This window comes from Cloeon dipterum, chromosome 1, assembly GCF_949628265.1.
Source record: "Cloeon dipterum chromosome 1, ieCloDipt1.1, whole genome shotgun sequence".
NCBI lineage: Eukaryota > Metazoa > Arthropoda > Insecta > Ephemeroptera > Baetidae > Cloeon > Cloeon dipterum.
The window spans coordinates 22,255,603-22,272,747 of NC_088786.1; the positions used below are offsets into that span (position 1 = coordinate 22,255,603).

General features: G+C 40.4%; 1 protein-coding gene across 2 annotated transcripts; it reads left to right on the top strand.

The window, feature by feature from the left end:
- Window positions 1-891: 891 nt before the first annotated feature.
- On the top strand, window positions 892-16,532 carry LOC135948035 (uncharacterized). Of its 2 annotated transcripts, none has more exons than XM_065497088.1 (5): window positions 892-1,221; window positions 6,263-6,576; window positions 13,761-13,901; window positions 14,183-14,317; window positions 14,787-16,532. In XM_065497088.1, exons 1-5 carry the CDS (start codon window positions 1,092-1,094, stop codon window positions 15,000-15,002), a joined length of 936 nt encoding a protein of 311 aa, XP_065353160.1. In that variant the 5' UTR covers window positions 892-1,091; the 3' UTR covers window positions 15,003-16,532. The 2 variants fall into 2 exon arrangements, with proteins under 2 accessions (XP_065353160.1, XP_065353161.1); XM_065497089.1 differs by lacking the exon at window positions 892-1,221 and adding an exon at window positions 2,812-2,961.
- The last annotated feature ends 613 nt before the right edge of the window (window positions 16,533-17,145 follow it).

Genomic DNA, 17,145 nt, shown 5'->3' on the forward strand with positions numbered 1-17,145 from the left:
ATGAAGACTAAAAGTTTTTACTTCAGCTCATACACCTAGAAGAAACGAAATATTAAATTAATACCATTCCCATTTTACTCATTAATTGTTTGTGGATCGATTAATAATCAATTTAAAGCAATTATGTGAAAATCATAAAGAAACAAATCAATTTACTTTAAAGCAACACGGCTCAAGCATTTTTTAATCCTTCGTCTTCCTATTTAAAATTTATGAGTCTAGAAATTAAATGATCCAGTGTACAATTTAATTATGAATACATAAATTATTTTTAGTTATATTTCATCTTATCACACAATACATCATCTATTCTCTCTAGAATTTCTTTTTGGACAAATGTGTAATTCAAGAGTCAATTTCACACTTATAGTGCTGGTTAATATTTTAATTTCGCGATTAATTGATATTTTTTACTAAGTATAGAGCCAAAATATGAATCCTTAACGATGCCATTTACAGTCAATAGCACTATTCAAAATTATGAACAATTTATAATATATATCTTTCAAAATTACAAAATAATATTTTTCAGCGATAGAAATTATCTTTTTGGTCAAATGATGTGTTTATCATTTATTGATTTCATTTAATAATTTAGTTCGGGGGTTGTTACCCCACTGATAAGTGGTGAGAGAAGTCACCCTCACCAAAGTGGAGCTGTGCGCAGCGGTGGTAGTGGCTTTCTTCACACGTGGTGGTAGACTGGCCGTCGACGAATAATCAAAACACATGCGACCGGCCAGGTGGGGAGAAAATGAGTGCTGGAATGGCTGGAGCCAAGGAGGGAGAAAATGTTCATCATAGGAGTGTGCAGAACCAAGTGGGGGTACCACCTTTAGGAAGGGATAAGAATCTATAAGGTTAAGAAAATTCTTTTTTTCGAAACGTTTTCAAGATACATATATATAAAAATATGAATTGGTCTGATAGCTCTCAGTATTATGATCACAACAGACCAAGTGACAGCTGCTCGCACTCGAGTGGAGCACCGAACTCAGTAGTTTTTCTCCGACCCAACTACGCGCGTCCGCAGGGCCTCAGTGAGTGACCCTTAGTTTAACTCGATACATTTTCCAACGATATCCACCCCCATGTCGGACCCGACGTGCACCAGCTCCTACGACGACATGGTAGCTGAGCTCGTGTTCTTGAACAATTTCACTACTTTTAATGTGCATCAGCACCACAGAAGAAGCAGATGGATTCGCAAAAGAGTTGCAAGTGAGTACACGACCCTTGCGGTCTAAAGTTTAAATCGAGCGCTTTGAAAAATGAGGGACCAGCTTTTCGTCTTTTAAAGTTTGTCACTTTGCGCGGCACGTTAGGCTTACTTTTGCCGGCCGCCCCGCGATCCACTGGCCGGCGTCAGGTGTCTGTCGGTCGCCGTGCTTTCGAGGGATAAAGTTAGTATTTTTGCATGCGTGCAAATACCGCTCGTTGAAATCACCCCTTTCGCGAATTCCCACAAGCTTAATATTTTCTTCCTCGATTTCCCTTATTTTAAAATAATATTCTCAACTGAAAAATTAAAAGGTGCGCTTAATTTTTATAATATCTGCTGTAAAACCAACTACAAAAGATATTAAGGAAAGCACGGTTAAAATGGGATAAACTGCAATTTTTGCATTTTGAATAATTTTCCCACACTGCCACGTGTCTACTTTGCATCTTGAAGGGTAATGCTGAGTCGCTGTTTTCAACCATTGAAAAACAGACTAAATGATACAAAATCCAACAAGAAAAATTGCAAATATGATGCAGCTTCGTTTTTGGAGCATTAAATCATTGGCTGAGATGACACATTGCACTAATATCTGAAATTCTATCGCAAATCTCTTATCTTAAGTACCAGAGGAAGACAAAACTAATTATCTTGTCAAGAATTCCCTCTGCTCAAGTCAATTGGTATCACAATGTTTAAGCCAAATCATTGACATTGTGTTAAAAATATCACCTAGGTTGGACTATGGGGAAATACGTGATTTTCTTCATTTATTTTTTTATTCGTTGTGACTTGTTACTAAATATCGTAATAAAGTGTTAAAATCAAACTACCATAAAGGCTTCGGTTAAGAATTTTTTTATCGAAGATTTTTTCGTTAGAGGCAATCAGGTTTACGAGAACGTTTTTTCTAATTGCAGCTCTAAAAAGCATTTGTCTATCCAGTCTATCGATATCCAAGCCAGTTGCACCATAGCAAAGCATTTGCATAAGAATGATGAGTGTTTCACCATCGTTTACAACCCCTCTAGTAGGTATAGGAAAGAAGAAGTTGGTCGATTTCCCCGAAGCCGACCCCCATAAATTCAATTCGCACTGCGAAGAGGAAATTCGCGCGCACACGAGGAAAACTATAGCACGCTGCCGCCGCGTTGCTGCACCGGCGTTTTCCACAGAAAAGGGAAATTATGGTGGCGGCGCAGCGTGTATAGATCGATTTGTACTTTAGTGTAGGTCAATATCACATCATGCGATCCGCACCATTTACATAATACTACTTGCTGCGCTGGCTGTTCCAAATAAATCGCTCGAGCTATTTATTTATCCTCCGTCCGTACGCAATTAAAGTTGTTCTGCTTTTTCTTGCAACGAACTGACTCAATATTTTTTGCCACTATCTGCTGCTTTTTTATTACCAATTTAACGTAAACGTCACGTACGTTGAATGGGTTGCGTATATTTTAATATCCCCTACAAAGATAACGCACGGGCAGGAAGAATCTGTGTTATTTCGCAGTTTGAATGAGCGGGAGGAAACATCTCGTATGAATGCAACGATGATAGCCGAAAGAAAGAAGTGTGACGTCAATTGGGTATATACCTTATATACTTTCGATATCAAGTCGCAGTGCATATAAATTAATCAAACACTTGAGGTGGCAAACGGCCAGTGAAATTGAGCAGTGCAGAAATGAGTTCTTCTAAGAAACTAATTGGCGTTGGCAGACTTGTTATCGAAGGTAAGCATTCAAAAGCAATGCGATATACATTTGAACCATGTCCGTACGTTTGCTGCTCAAAATATACGTGGAGTGGAATGTATCGTCCGGCTCTAGACAAACCAATTTATCTGTGTGACACCGTTCTTACTTCTTTGCAGCTACATTTTTATTTAACACGTTACCCTGTTCACGTTGTAAGGTTTGCTCAGGCCTAGAAATCCTGCGGGAAATGTTTTTTCAATATATAGAAAACGTAAAATTTTACTTATTTTTACTTCTGAAAATTTTAAAATATTCATGAAGGCTATTAAAAATTTGCTCATTATTAGAATTAAGTACTAGTTTAATATCAGGCAACGTGGATGTACGATAAACATTACGGGGTACTTTCCGATTTTTTTCTTGCTGTGCTGACCACTTTGAGTGGTGAAAGCATAAATAAATTGTGCGAAAAGCCGATTAGTTTCCATGGGAAATTTAAGCAACTTTATTCTTTGCTGCACACTCACATCAAATCGTCTTTTCGCTCTATTCAAATTCGGATATTAACTCTTTTTCCATCAATTCTCTAAAAAAAGTTACATTCTCTATATTCTCGAATTAATTTTTCAATATTTCAAATACAAAGTTGTGGACACAAATGGATTCTCCTGGGAGCAGCGATAAGCATTTTCTTGGCGGTCAGCCTTTAGCACAGATATTCGCGCCTTTCTCAAAAGAGATAAACCAATGGAATAAACATTGTTGCCAATCAATTTTCCACATGCCATTTGCATTTACGAGCGTCACATCTTCACACAGCAAAGTACATTACGCTAGCTTTTATTGCTAGTTTTACGACTTTTTAAACGCGGCAGTGGTACACCAAAAGTGTAGCTAATCCGCCATAAATCGGCAGTAAATATTATTTTACAAACAAATACACATAAAACCAATCACAGCAATTTTCCGGGCATTAACAACTTTGTAAGCCTGTGCCTGGAGCTGCAAAAGTGCAGAGTGACAAAAAGTTCATCGTCTAAGAAATGCAGCAGCGTGCTGGAATTCTTGCAGCAAATTCCTACTGAATGTAGCTGCGCCCAATTTAATTCAATTAGTGGCATTCCTCTCCTGTGTCTGCACTTTTTCGATTAAGGACGAAGAGGAAATAAATCAACGGCCGATGGAAACTGGAATATCGTATGGCGCGAGATGCTTTTCACGGTCGTCATGTGTCGCTTGCATTTTTGCTGGCACGCACAAAAAAGCTAAGATTGAACCCAAAGGTTGAGAAATTAAACGATTCGATTTATTGTATGAGTTATCTGTTTCAAATGAGTCAGTGTTTTGAAGGGGATCAATTCACGAAAGTTAAAATTTTATCAATCTGTGCCGTAACTTAAAAAATTGTCATGTTCAGGCCTGAAAATGCCCCGAAGTAGGATGCAAGGTAACATGAATGATGACAAAATTGTGACGCTTGGAAGTTAAATATGTGGAACGAAAATGTCATGAATCACAACGGCAGACAAGTCGGCGACTTCTGCAACGCGTCGAGAAGAAGTATGGTGTTCTAATTAATTATAGACAAGTGTCTGCTACCTGTCTTTTCTCTTAGCGGTAAATTCAATCAGTCTTGACCTACCACAATTATAATGTGTTGCCGCGCGTACACATGAAAGAAGAAAAACTGCGCCAACAATGCAGCCGCCGACTCTGCCTAATTATTTGAAATGACAAAAAGCTGCAGCGACTTCTTTCTCTCTCCGCTTGATTTATTGCGCCGGCCGCAGATTATTTTTCACTCGCTAACTGACTGGCCGAATGACTGTGGAAAAAATCATGAAAAATTGCACACAGAATGGGTGGGCATTGTGGGCAATTGGGAATCAAGGCGAGCGACAAATTTAATCGCTTTGTCTTTTGCACACATACACATTTTGAGCACTCTCGCCGCTGCTTCATTATGTTGTTTTTGGCGTATTATGAGTCGTAAAAGATTATTATTTAATCAATGTTTTTCCCTTATAGTCATGGTCGTAAAAATGTACCGATGTTATTTGCAAAGCATCGATGCGACTGCGAGAGCACACACAAGTCGCGCATTGTAACTTTTATTGCTCATGCTTTTTAGTTAATTAATCACGCATGACGCTCTCCCCATCATGCATATTACCGGTGTCGTTCTGTGATTTACTTGCGATGAATTACTGCTGAGCATTCAGGTTGACAGGTCAACTGTAAATTATCTATTTTTTGCCACGTTTGCCAGCTCACACTGCTGTTTTCGCAAGAGTTTACGTTAACACAAGCTGGGATGTTTCATGGGAGTGATATATATGCTTGACTTGTTGATATTTCGAGTATTTGATCAATTAAAACCCCTAGAATTTTATTTGTAGAGGGTGGTTATAATTAAAATACAATCTTGAAACTCTTTTCAGCAGGAAAAAATTAGATTTCAAGTCTACAATAATTCTAAAACTATGCTGAACCTTGAATATGATTTATATTAAACAGCTTATTTCCTTTTAGCATTCGTGTGTTGAGAAAAATACTGATAGGTGTCAATTACCATTTTAGCGGTATCAAGGAATCAATATGAGAATAGCAATGGCTCGCAGACGTTGTCTCATTTGTCACTCATACCGATTCGCAGCATTTTGCCAAAGACAGTTTTAGCGCTAGCGGAAAAATCACGTCGGCAGTCTAGACTGCTGCTTTTATGCTGCGAACGAAGTAAAAACGCTGAGAAATGCCGAGGATGAAATGGAAAATACATAATCTAATCAAGATATGAGTAAGCAGCGAGCGAGCAGTGACAAGCCCTTATAGTAGGTACAGACGTGATGTGATACCTAAATTTTCTGCGAAACTCACATCCTTTTCAAAAGAAAATTTATTTCCATAAATCTCTGGCCGCGCCGCGATTATTTACGAGCTCGGCGGATGGCTGTGTCAACAAACTAAAGCTCGCTGATGCTCTAGATGAATTTTAAGTTGGTCGGAAAGTGTTTTATGCGCCTCGTGAGAACCGCGCGGCGACGAGATGTTTGTTTTGATGGGAATTACGACCGCGCCGCAGGAGCAAATTTTATGCATAAGATGAGCTCTTTGAATGCTGACGATCAGGTTAATTTGTCATCGCGGACGCATCCGAGGTTCGCATGCTAAATCGACCCTTGGGATTTTTGCTGCAGAAAAAACACAGCTCGGCTGGATGAAATTGAAAAGAACCTCTTTCTTAACGTGACGCTTCCTTTAGAATTTTCCTGAATATACTCGTGATCAAATGTATCTTCAAGTGAACTAAAACACCGATATTTTTTTATTCTCGCAGAGCTTTGGGACGTATTAGTCATCATCCTTTGTCTTGCGAGTATCGTCCGGCTGCCGTGTCCAACGATGTCCGCACCGATGTCCTCAGAGCACCAACGTCACGTCCGAAGTTCCTCGCCGGCCGATCTGGGCCCGTCCAAAGACGCCAAGTGGATAAAGCCATGCGGCATGAACAACGGTGACCCTGAAGATGACTCAAGTCTCGGCGCCGACGCGGACCCCGAAATGGCCATTGCCGAGAACGAGTTGCTTAATAATATAATCCTGCTGGCCCGAACGGCCCAAGGACAGGCCCACCGATTCCGGGATGGCTATGTAAGTATTCACTGAATCCTAATTTCCTGAAATTTGTTTATAAGGTAAAAATATTTTTAAATAGCATGGGGTTGAGAAAATATCTTTGAGAGTGCTACATTTTTTTCTCTACTAATTGTTACTCATTAAACAACAATTCAAATATTTCATCAAGAAAAAAATAAAAAAATTGCATTACTCCACTTTTTCCTCAATTTAGAACACGATAGAAATACTTGTAAAATCCGTTGAGGCGCAAGTCGAAGTGGAATTTATTTTACATCCTGTGCGCGAGGAGCATAGCTTAATTAAAACTCCGGGGAGGGCTCGCGTTGACAAGGTGCTAAGTAAGTCATCAGCAGTCGGCAGGAACAACACACATTAATAGTTTTATCGTGCATCAACATCGGCATGATCGATCAGCGGATCGGCCCTGAGTCAAAGCTGGTTGCATAATTATGCCTTTTAGCCGCGCGTTATTGACCACACAAGGCGTGCGTTTCCTCTCGCTCATCACGCGTTAGCTTTTTGGCAGGCTGCTCAACAACAACCCACACCGCAACCATGCCTTTTGTTTATTCTTCGCCGACACGTTCAGCATTTGAAACCGCGCGTCTGCTTTTACAACACTGCTCCCACCTTTTTCGTCAATTCCCCGCCGCCTAATTAGCTCTCCGAAACGAGCTGCACGCCGACAAATAATCTGCAGATGAAAAATAACTGCCGCGCTGGAATTCGTAACTGAAATTTGTACAAAAGCCGCATCTTTACCAGTGTTTGTAGTTTTGTCCGTCCGGCAAAATGTACTAATTTTCATGCGAAAGGAATATTGTATTTTCTTTGAAAATTGTATGGGAAAATATCTTCGCAATTTTATTAATGATATTTTAATCGCAGTATGGGGGCGTCTTACTTTTAATTTATTTGATTTGATCTAACTGTGGAAATATCAGGAAACCCCACTGGACAGTCTTTTTGTCAATTGTCCGCCCTCTTTGCTAAACCCTGATCTTTGCGCCCATCCTGTTCGCCGGCCTCCGCACTTGGCCACCTGTAATCGGTGGCGAATTTTTCCGCCGCGACCAGGCGCGCGCTTTTACTGTCCTCACGCACATTGGGAGTGCTACCGTGATGCGTCGCGAAAAAATGTTCACCACTCGACATTCTCACATTCAAAAGAGTGACACAAAACGAGAAGCTGCCTGCATTCCTCGAGTGCATCATTTATCTGCTCGCTTTACTCGCACCTGCACCATTCCACGGTGTAATCGAACCCATGTTCTCTCCCGCACTCTGATGTAACCAAAACAGCTCTGTTTCTTATTCAAACAGGCCATCAACCGTCTTATCACGTTCCTACGGACGTCACATACAAGTAAAAATTGGGTACAATGACGTTTGCTGCAGAAGAATTTTAGTTTTCCTTGTTTCAATTTGCCACGTAATGTCTCTCAGTTTTCCTTGCAAATTTTTAAATGTCATCAGTACGGATTGGTCACACTTTAACAGATTCATCTGCACTTTTTACAATTTGGAACGGCGGGTTGTTTTAAAAAGCATTTTGCATCCTCCAGCAGTCATGAACACCATCTATTTTTTTATTCTATGCAAATCCCGACAGTTTATAAAAAAAAACGAAAAAAATCCATGGAAATAAAAAGTTAAAATATATGAATGATTATCACCAAAATCGCTGCCATTTGAATCACTCTCTCGGCTGCTTCAGATTTATTTATCTTTCTAAAGCACGGTTGGCCTTCCAAATTTCTGCACGCTCGACGTCAGTCAATAAAGAACACTGAACCACACACATCCAGTTACGCCAGTGCAAAATTGGCCTGCTTGATTTCAAAATATCGATTTCCTGGCGCTGGAGATGTGTCGCAGGTGACCCACTCACTTGTTGCGGGCTTGCCGGCGAGCCAACGGCAGCAAGTGAAAAGGTTTTCGGCATAATTATTTTAATTGCCACGGGTAATAAGGTATAATTTGGGCATTTATGGCGAAGTCGCGGCTCCTAGTCTTGCCCCTCCTCTGCTTGATTGGCATAGCCTTGTAGCATGCAAAGCAGAGTGGCCAGACACCATGTGAGAGAGAGTGAGACACCCGATTCCCCATCTGCAGCCCTGCCAGACAGCCTGGCTCCGCGTCGACCTACGCGAAACTCTATACACACAAATAAATGCATCTCTTACTGTGTCGCAAACACATACACACATCTCTTTCTCTCGCACGCACACGCACGCACCCTCCCGCAGAGGCAATCTGATCATCGCTTACATTGTCCCTGCACAGAGGAAGTTCATAACACGGTGTCACTCGAGTTACCAGTGTCACACACGCATCCGATGCATCATCATTGTTGCAAATCTCGACATTACAATCTTACATAATTTTATAATTTGCAACTGGGTATTTTTCTAGAAAGATGGTTGTAAAGACTTGTTAGATGAATGAATTTTACAGCTTGCTTAAATTCACAAATTGTCTGCAATCCTTTGGTTTACTTTTGTCTGAAGATGCCTGAAATTTAGTAATTTTTATGTCAGCCAAATGATGATAATTTTGATGTAAGGAAAAAGAAATTTACACCTTATTTGGAGAGTGTTGCAATCTCCTTTTGCAGTCAATTACGCTTTTAATGAATGAAACGTGCAATGGAGACCCACGACCTCAAAAAGTCTCAACTATCACGTATCCAGTGAGCTTTGAGTTGCTCTCATGGCATTTTGCACAGTCAGCCACAGGTGTTTTCTGTTTTTGTGGCAACAAATATACTTACTTGAGCACTTTGACTCGGATTTTGCAGCATGTGTAAAGTTTTTATCAAGTATCAGCTTATATTACTAAAACATGTACAGTGTAATCAATTTAACACGTGTTTTGGATAATTTCATTCGATGTAAAGTGATCAGAACAAAACGTTGTTTACAACATCAAGATACTTTTTATACTCGTATTTTTCCAGTATTTTCATGTCAAATTATGAAAGGCCTGTAAATGCTGCAATGCGGCGTTAAGGCTATTGGGTTTCTTTTGCTGTTTCATGCATTTTGATACGCGAGTAGCGCTTGTGTTTTTAATTTGCCCTCCGTGCTATATCCATTGAAAGTTTTCCCATGGTTTCTTTGCGAGAGACAGTGAATTTGCCACGGCTTGGTGAATATTGTTTTGACTGGATATTTCATTTTGGTAAATATTTTTACAGTAGGAACATACCACGTTCAAACTCTCACCCAAACCTCAAGTTGCTTTTCAAATAATGATCTAAAATAAAATAATAAAATCATGGTTTATTTCCAAAATGATTTATATGTTTTCAATTGCTTGTTTGATCGAGTATTATTCTGCGATAAACCAGTTAATTTCTACCATTTCCTTAAGTCTGCGAAAGGAGGAATCGAACCCTGTCTCAAGCCAAGCAGTGTACATTGATCTCCATGTATTTCATTTGTTGTCTGTTGTAGACATTTTGTGCCTGATACTTCATTAAGCAATATTTTAAAAATTATATACGCTTTAGATTTCTATAATTGACTTAAAAATGTACAATGCGCTTGGTGTCACATTAAGAAAGTCCAGTGGAGCGAGAGAATTTTCTTGTGTTTTTGTTTCACGGCGGCATCCAGCATCTCAGCTGGCTGGTCGCACCCGCTAGACACACACAGGTTTCCGGTCAGGTCGTTTCTCATCTTTTCACACACACTTTGCCATGCACGCCGTAAAGACGCACCGAATACACACGACTGCGGCGCGCGCGGCTGTGAAACAAAGGGTTATGAATACATATGTGTATTGCTCTCTTCATTTCGAGCTGCTAGAGACTTCTTCCGGAAGTCGTCCGACATGAACGACACACTTACGGTTTTGTCTGCGCGCACTTGATAATCGATTGTAATTATGCTCTTATTAATTGCACTGGTCGGCTCCTTTTTCAACAGCTTGTTTGTCACTGACGCGCTTTGATACAGGTCTGAAATAATTGCCTTTGACTGCCGCGAGAATGGAAGACGGCAGCTTCCTCTCGACAAAATTGACTGACACTAATTTTACCAGCGGCATTGTTTCAATCAAACCTTGTTTACTGATTAGGAATTTATAATATAGTTCGTGCTCCCAGAAGCAAGTGGATTTTCAGAATCATGAAAATCGCCGTCAGTTATCATTTTCCGGCGCAACAATTGCGCTGTTTTCCTTATTTTCGCCCGACGATTTAGAGATACATGTGCGCGGGGACCACCGAGATGAAACTGTAACCGCTTACATACGATAATTTGCGCGCGGCAGCGGCTACGAGTCGCTCTCGTATGGCAACAGAAAGCATCTCGCGGCCACTTGCTCTCCGCCGGTGGAGCAATCAAGAGACGAAAACTCTCCAAGCATTTCCTAATTGCCCAATTCGCGCAGAGAGCATATTTGCTGATAAAGTTATTTTCCCCTCCATGCTCGGCTGCTGCCTGTGCCTGCCTTCTTGGCCGCCTCAATTGTGTAATTATCCAGAAAACAGACTATAATTCTCTGGTATGCCTATAATGAGATGACAGAGCCATAGACAGTCGGTCTTTGCCGGCTGGTCTATATTTACCTTGGCACTTGACACGCAAGTGACAAGTCCTTCAATCACCGCGCTCCGGCGGCCTCTCGAATGTTGACTCTCGTTTTGTGGCCGGCACTCCCTTGCCGCATCCCTTTTCCTAATTGCGCCCCGTTTACCCTCTAATTTGGCCGCGGGCACCGACCCTCCCGCCGCCATTTTGCCTCTCGAGGCCGCTCTTTTTTATGAAAATCAGCGCACCCACCTCGAGCCCCCTAATTATCGCCGCTAATCAGTGTTGTGTGTGTGCCGCCACACAGCGCGACCGCCGACCAACGCCATGCGACTTAATTTTTAATTGCACCTCGCGAAAATCGGCGTTAATCGATGCTTTTTGGGGCAGCCGCGCACTTTTTAGTGAAATTGCCAATTTGTCTCTCGAAGCGGCCGGCATCGCGTCCATTACCGATCTTCGCCTTGACGAACGTCACTCGAGACTCTCGCAAACACAGGAGGCAAAATCGATTTCGTTTGCACCGCACTTCAGGCTGGGCTTTGGAAGTAAATAGCATTGTCGAGATTGCAGCCCAGGCAATTTATTTTAGGAATCCAAGAGGCCTTCCACCGATCGGATTTTTCAATCATTCGGGCCAATTAATTACGAATTAACATAAAAAGCTGTTCCGAGAAATCCCTCCCATTCTCTGCAGCACTCATTTTTCGGTCCGCATTCGTGGGCCCGGCTCGCGGTGTGTGTGAGTGCACAAAAAAACGCGCGTCTCGTGTGCATATGCAGGAGCCTTACAAGGAACGATGACAAATCGTTCCGCTTTGATTTCGGTTTGTGTTTGAATTTGTTCCGTACGCTAACGAGCTGGCTGGCGGCTGCGGCGGCACACGTGTTGTCAGGCGATAGGGTAAGTCGGTCCGAAGGCGACTGCCAGGTGCCTCTCGTTCGCTATTCGCCCAATTGATCCCTGAGAGCTATATACAAAAGTCGCGGCGGCGGCCACCACTCTAAACAAGCTTTTATGATGTTTGCCGCGAGGAACAAAGCGGCGGGCGATACACTTGGAACGTTTCAGGTGTTTTTTTACTAATTTAGAGAGCAAAGATCTTCCCCGCTGTCTGCATATTGAGAGTTAACTCTCAAAGTTATTTTTTTTGTTACATCCATCACAATATAGATTTATTATTTTCCACTGAGCACCAACATTATAATTTTTTTGTGATTTTTTTCATATAAACATTTTGATTAACATCTTTGGTAAGAAAATTAGACAAATATTCGTTTTGTGTGAAAATAAAATTTCATGAAAATTTTTCTAGTTTTGTTAGGAAGTAAAAATATAATTAAAACTTCATCATTGATTTTTTATAAGCAGTTAAATAGCATAAATGTAAAACCAATCGTTTTTTATCCAAAAATTATGATTCAAATTATGATCCCCGCGATTTCTCGCATAAAAATATTTCTCTCAGTCAGCAATCGGGCCATTTTATCGTTTTGCACCAAACGAACTGCTGAAATATGGCCAGCCATTCGAATCCCGCTACGGCCCCCAATGATCCCCCGGCTGTCCTGAGTGTTGTCATTCAGCATTTTACAGTTAAAATGCGTTATTTGTTTGTTGGCTTAACTTTTTTATTGAGCGAGAGTTAAATTTCTTATAAACAAGACTCTCCGCAGCGGGAGACTTGTAAATTACCGAGGAATTTTTACTACCGTCAAACTAATTTACACTCGCGGTAATTATCAACTCAAAGGAGCACGCCAATAACCAAAATACGTTTGCTCGGCTGCTGGAAACGCACAAGGCAGGCTGGTCGGCCTTTCTGAAGCCGACTCCCTTTCTGGAAGATGAAAGCAGCAGAAGCGCCACCAAAAGTGAATTTTGCACACGTACACGCCAAAGACAGTCAGGGAAAATATACATACTATAAATACACACACACATTAAATCATCATTCTACGCCCGGCAGAAATGAATTGTGCGCTTACGGGCAATAAAATTGTTCTCTTCGCGCTGTAATTGCCCTATTGGCACGCTAATTTTTTTACAATCTCCTTCCGATCAAAAAAGTAACAGACGGCGTCTAGATTTTTTACTCGATTGTGTCTCCTTCTTTCTTACCGACGGCGCGATTCGAATCGACTGCGAGTTAGGCAAAACGTTAAGCTTCCTTGTGTAGCGTGTTGCGTTCTGCCGAGCCGACAGGGGCTCAGCCAACTTTCGTTTTATGAATGAACTTGCTCTCGATCGTTTTACGACCGGCTGGCCGCGGAAAATTCGGCCCCGGCTATCTTCCCGTTCTCATCTTGCGTGACGGCGATTGCAAATTTTCGGAACGTTTCCGAGAACGGCAGCCGGGAATGGAAGTGACTCTGCCGCCACCTGTTGATGCAGCCGCCTCTGCGAACAATTCCATTCTATTGGTGCACGTGCGTTTCGGTTTTCCTTGTATCGATTCTCAAAAACCGTTGAAGCCAAGTGTGCGTGAGTTTTCCTCGCGGCGATAAAAATTTCATTCATTCATTCGGACTTTGCTTAATCGCGACCTTTCCTCTATTCTTAATGAACTGTCTGAGGCCGGCTCAGTGTATTTCCTCTTTCTTCCAGTTGCTTGCTTGCGACACAAATTTTCTTATGGGCCTTGTTGCGTGTTTCAGGTGAAAAGCACGTTCAACGTGGACTTTGTGCAGCACCACGAAACGTGGAAGGATTTGCATTACAGCTGGCTTCCATCGATGGAGCAAATTCCAAAGAACCTAGGAGAGTCTACTCCTGTGAATCATTTGCAAAACCTGGAGGTAAATATCATAAAGTTAATATAAATTAAATTAAAAGATTTAAGCTTTCGAATCTGGTTTATAGTTATTTAATTTTTCAAGATAGTTCTTGGTCAGTTCAAACTGATTTGTATGTACTAATAATGAAATATTTAAATCACAAGAACAATTTAGAGCTGAAATAAGGCTATGTATATCTTGCCATCAACAAAAAAATTTGAATGCAAGTGGCTCATTTGATTGAGACTATAGAACAAATTAGAAATTATCAATTTTTAATAAATTTTAAATTTTTGTTTCAGCTACCTAAAGCTCTCCAGGACTCTTATAAGTTCCTTCAGACGTTTGCTGTTGGTCTTGAGCAAGTAGTTTGGGACCAAGAAGATGGAAGTGGCTTCAAAGCTGATTTTCAAGCCACGGAATACAGTCTCAGATCTGTAAGTTTTGCTAAAAATGGAAGACTGCTTTTTTGCCAGTATACACCTGTTGTAGTTTCTCTTAGTTAAAGTAATTTTGTCCAACAAGTAGAATATTGAAATCCATGGAAAATAGTTCAAAAATCCTTAAAAGCAACCTTTGCTGCTTTTTTTAAAAGCTTCATATTGCATTTCTCATGATTAATATTTGTGTAACAAGTTATAGTCGATTTGAGTATTAGATGTTAGCGCACACGTATAGCACATAAAAAATAATGAAAAAATTCATATTATTTTCCGATTTTACGTGTGCGCTAACATCTATTACTCAAATCGACTATAACTTGTTACATTTGAAAAGAGAAACAAATTTCATAAGATGTCCTTCTCCCAATGTTTTATTTTTGTTTACTCCCAAGATATATTTAAAGCACTCTTATACAAGTTTGAAATACAAAATCAATATTACAATGTTCTGCTCTTTTCCCAGGTGCTGTGCGAAATCCATGCAGCAATGATTGAGCGCGGTGTCAAGCAACACGCCGACATCACGCGAGACATTATGAGCCGCGAGTTTCGCAATATGAGCAAAGGCAACTCGTCGGTGCGCAACCTGCGAGATTGGTTCATATTCCGCGACTACATGAACGGGCTCGAGTATGTGATCGATGTCTTCGAGTATTTTATCAACAAGGCTGTCTCATGAAAAGACGGCCGTGCCACCAAACTCCTGCTCGTGTGCTGCTAACTGTCCCAAAGACTTTGGAAAATCGACAAGATTCGAAGAGATGACACGATCTGCAAAACGCAGGCAGTCAGAGTTATGGATCATAAAGAAAATCCAAAGAAAAATCGCACATAATCGTCCTCCTGATGCGAGGATTTTCTCTCAGTATTCATAGTGTCCTTTAATTTGAACGCGTGACCGTGTAAATGCGGTGTACAATAATTTGTTTAGTTTTACAATGCTGGCCAGTGAGAAAAGCTAAGAAATTAATTTATTGACCTTGTTAATATTCTTAACCCTCATAAGTAATTTATTCGCTTACTGTTGTATAAATGTTGTATATTATTACACACTGAAGGTATTATATTGTTGTGAAAATAGATAACAATGGATGATCTTCACGCCAGTAGAAACTTTTAGGAAGCAATTTAATATACACTTATACTCTTGGTCAAGAGTTAATTGATGTCTATCCAGTTGTACAGAGGACTCGCACTTATTCAGTGTTTATAATATTCAAAGCATTGTTGTTGTGAAAAGTGTGGCATTTTCTCCTCTTGAATTTCAAGTGCATTTAGATTTGCAGTCTGCCAATCCATCTAATAAGTGTTCAATGAGCTATTTCAAGGTACAATTACCTGAAGATCAATCGATTTCTTGTTGTTGCTGATCTGATAATAACTTGTAAGCAGAAAAAAAACGATGGCCATAACTAATGTAAATTGTTTGATGACTGTGTTGCTTCACGCTTGCAATTTGACTTGATTGGTTGATTTGAAATTTGGGAGACATGCGAAAGTAAATCCGAGATGTCGGATGTACTTTCACGGTTGACACCACTCAAGCTTGCGTGATTGGGTTTCACTGGACCTATATCAAAAGCCCTCTGTGTCATCCGCAAGGAGGACATGGAAATTTCGCAATTTTTTCTCTGATCAATATTCACTTACGCGGCACTAGTATAATATGTACAGAGTAATTTGTTTTGCTGTGTTAATCTGCGGTTAAGCAAATTAAATAGCTTTTGATGATGTAATTTATTGTACACGTGTCACTATATCCTGTAATTTTTGTCGAGTTGTGCTTTTATTTCTATCTTAATTTATTGAACAATCCGCAGACGTGCCATTCATCAAAACAGGATATGTCCGTAGTATCTCGTGCGATTTTGCATAATGAATTCGAATTTTATGCTTTTGGAGTTTTTTTTAATCTGTGATATAATTGGTAAATTATCTTCTGTAGCAGTTTTAATTTGATCGCTATGAACCTTTGACTATTTCAAATTCAAAACTCGTTTAGGGAGCAAGAATTTTGATAGATGTACCTTGTGGTAAAATTGCGTAAAAATGGTTCCTACTAGAAGGTTTTGAATGTTGACTCCCAAATTGTCTATTCGATTTAGAGAATAGCAAAGACGTATATTGTGTCGCGTGTATTGCGATGATTAGCGAGCGCAAGCATATCATGTGAACCATTATATGATAAATAAAATAAGCACATATCAGACCGCAGACTTTCATTTTCAAGCTAAAACAACCACCGAATTTGTGATAAATATAATCAATAAATCACACGGACCTCTCTGGGGGTTCTTTCAAGCACGTAAACACGTTATTAAGAAAATTTGTCAGCATCTTCTCCTTCTCGAAAAAGCGAGTTCGCAGGGATATATAAACATTTTAAGAGTATATAACGAGCACGTCTCTGTTGATGACAATAATCATAATAACGAGTTAAATGACTGCATTCTCTTAATGGCCGCCGCGGAAATGGCAAAAAACTGGCGGGCAGCAATTATGAGACAAAAGAATTTCATTTTGAAATGCCGCAGGTCTGGTTAAGGAAAACATAGATCACACGCGGCAGTGCATACAGCATATTTATTCGCCAGCAAACGAGCAGTTATTCCGACAGCTTTGTAAAATTTGCAGGTGGTCTTTTTTAAGAAATGTAAAAAATTCGATTGCCTCCGTCTATATGTGAGGTCTCTCTAACCTGCATGTGAACTGCCGAGCCAGACTGGTTATTTCTCAAGGGGTTCATGATGGACATCTTTCATCTGATGCAATCAACGTCCAAGATCATCGACTTTTAATTAGCTCGATTTGGAAAAACGAAA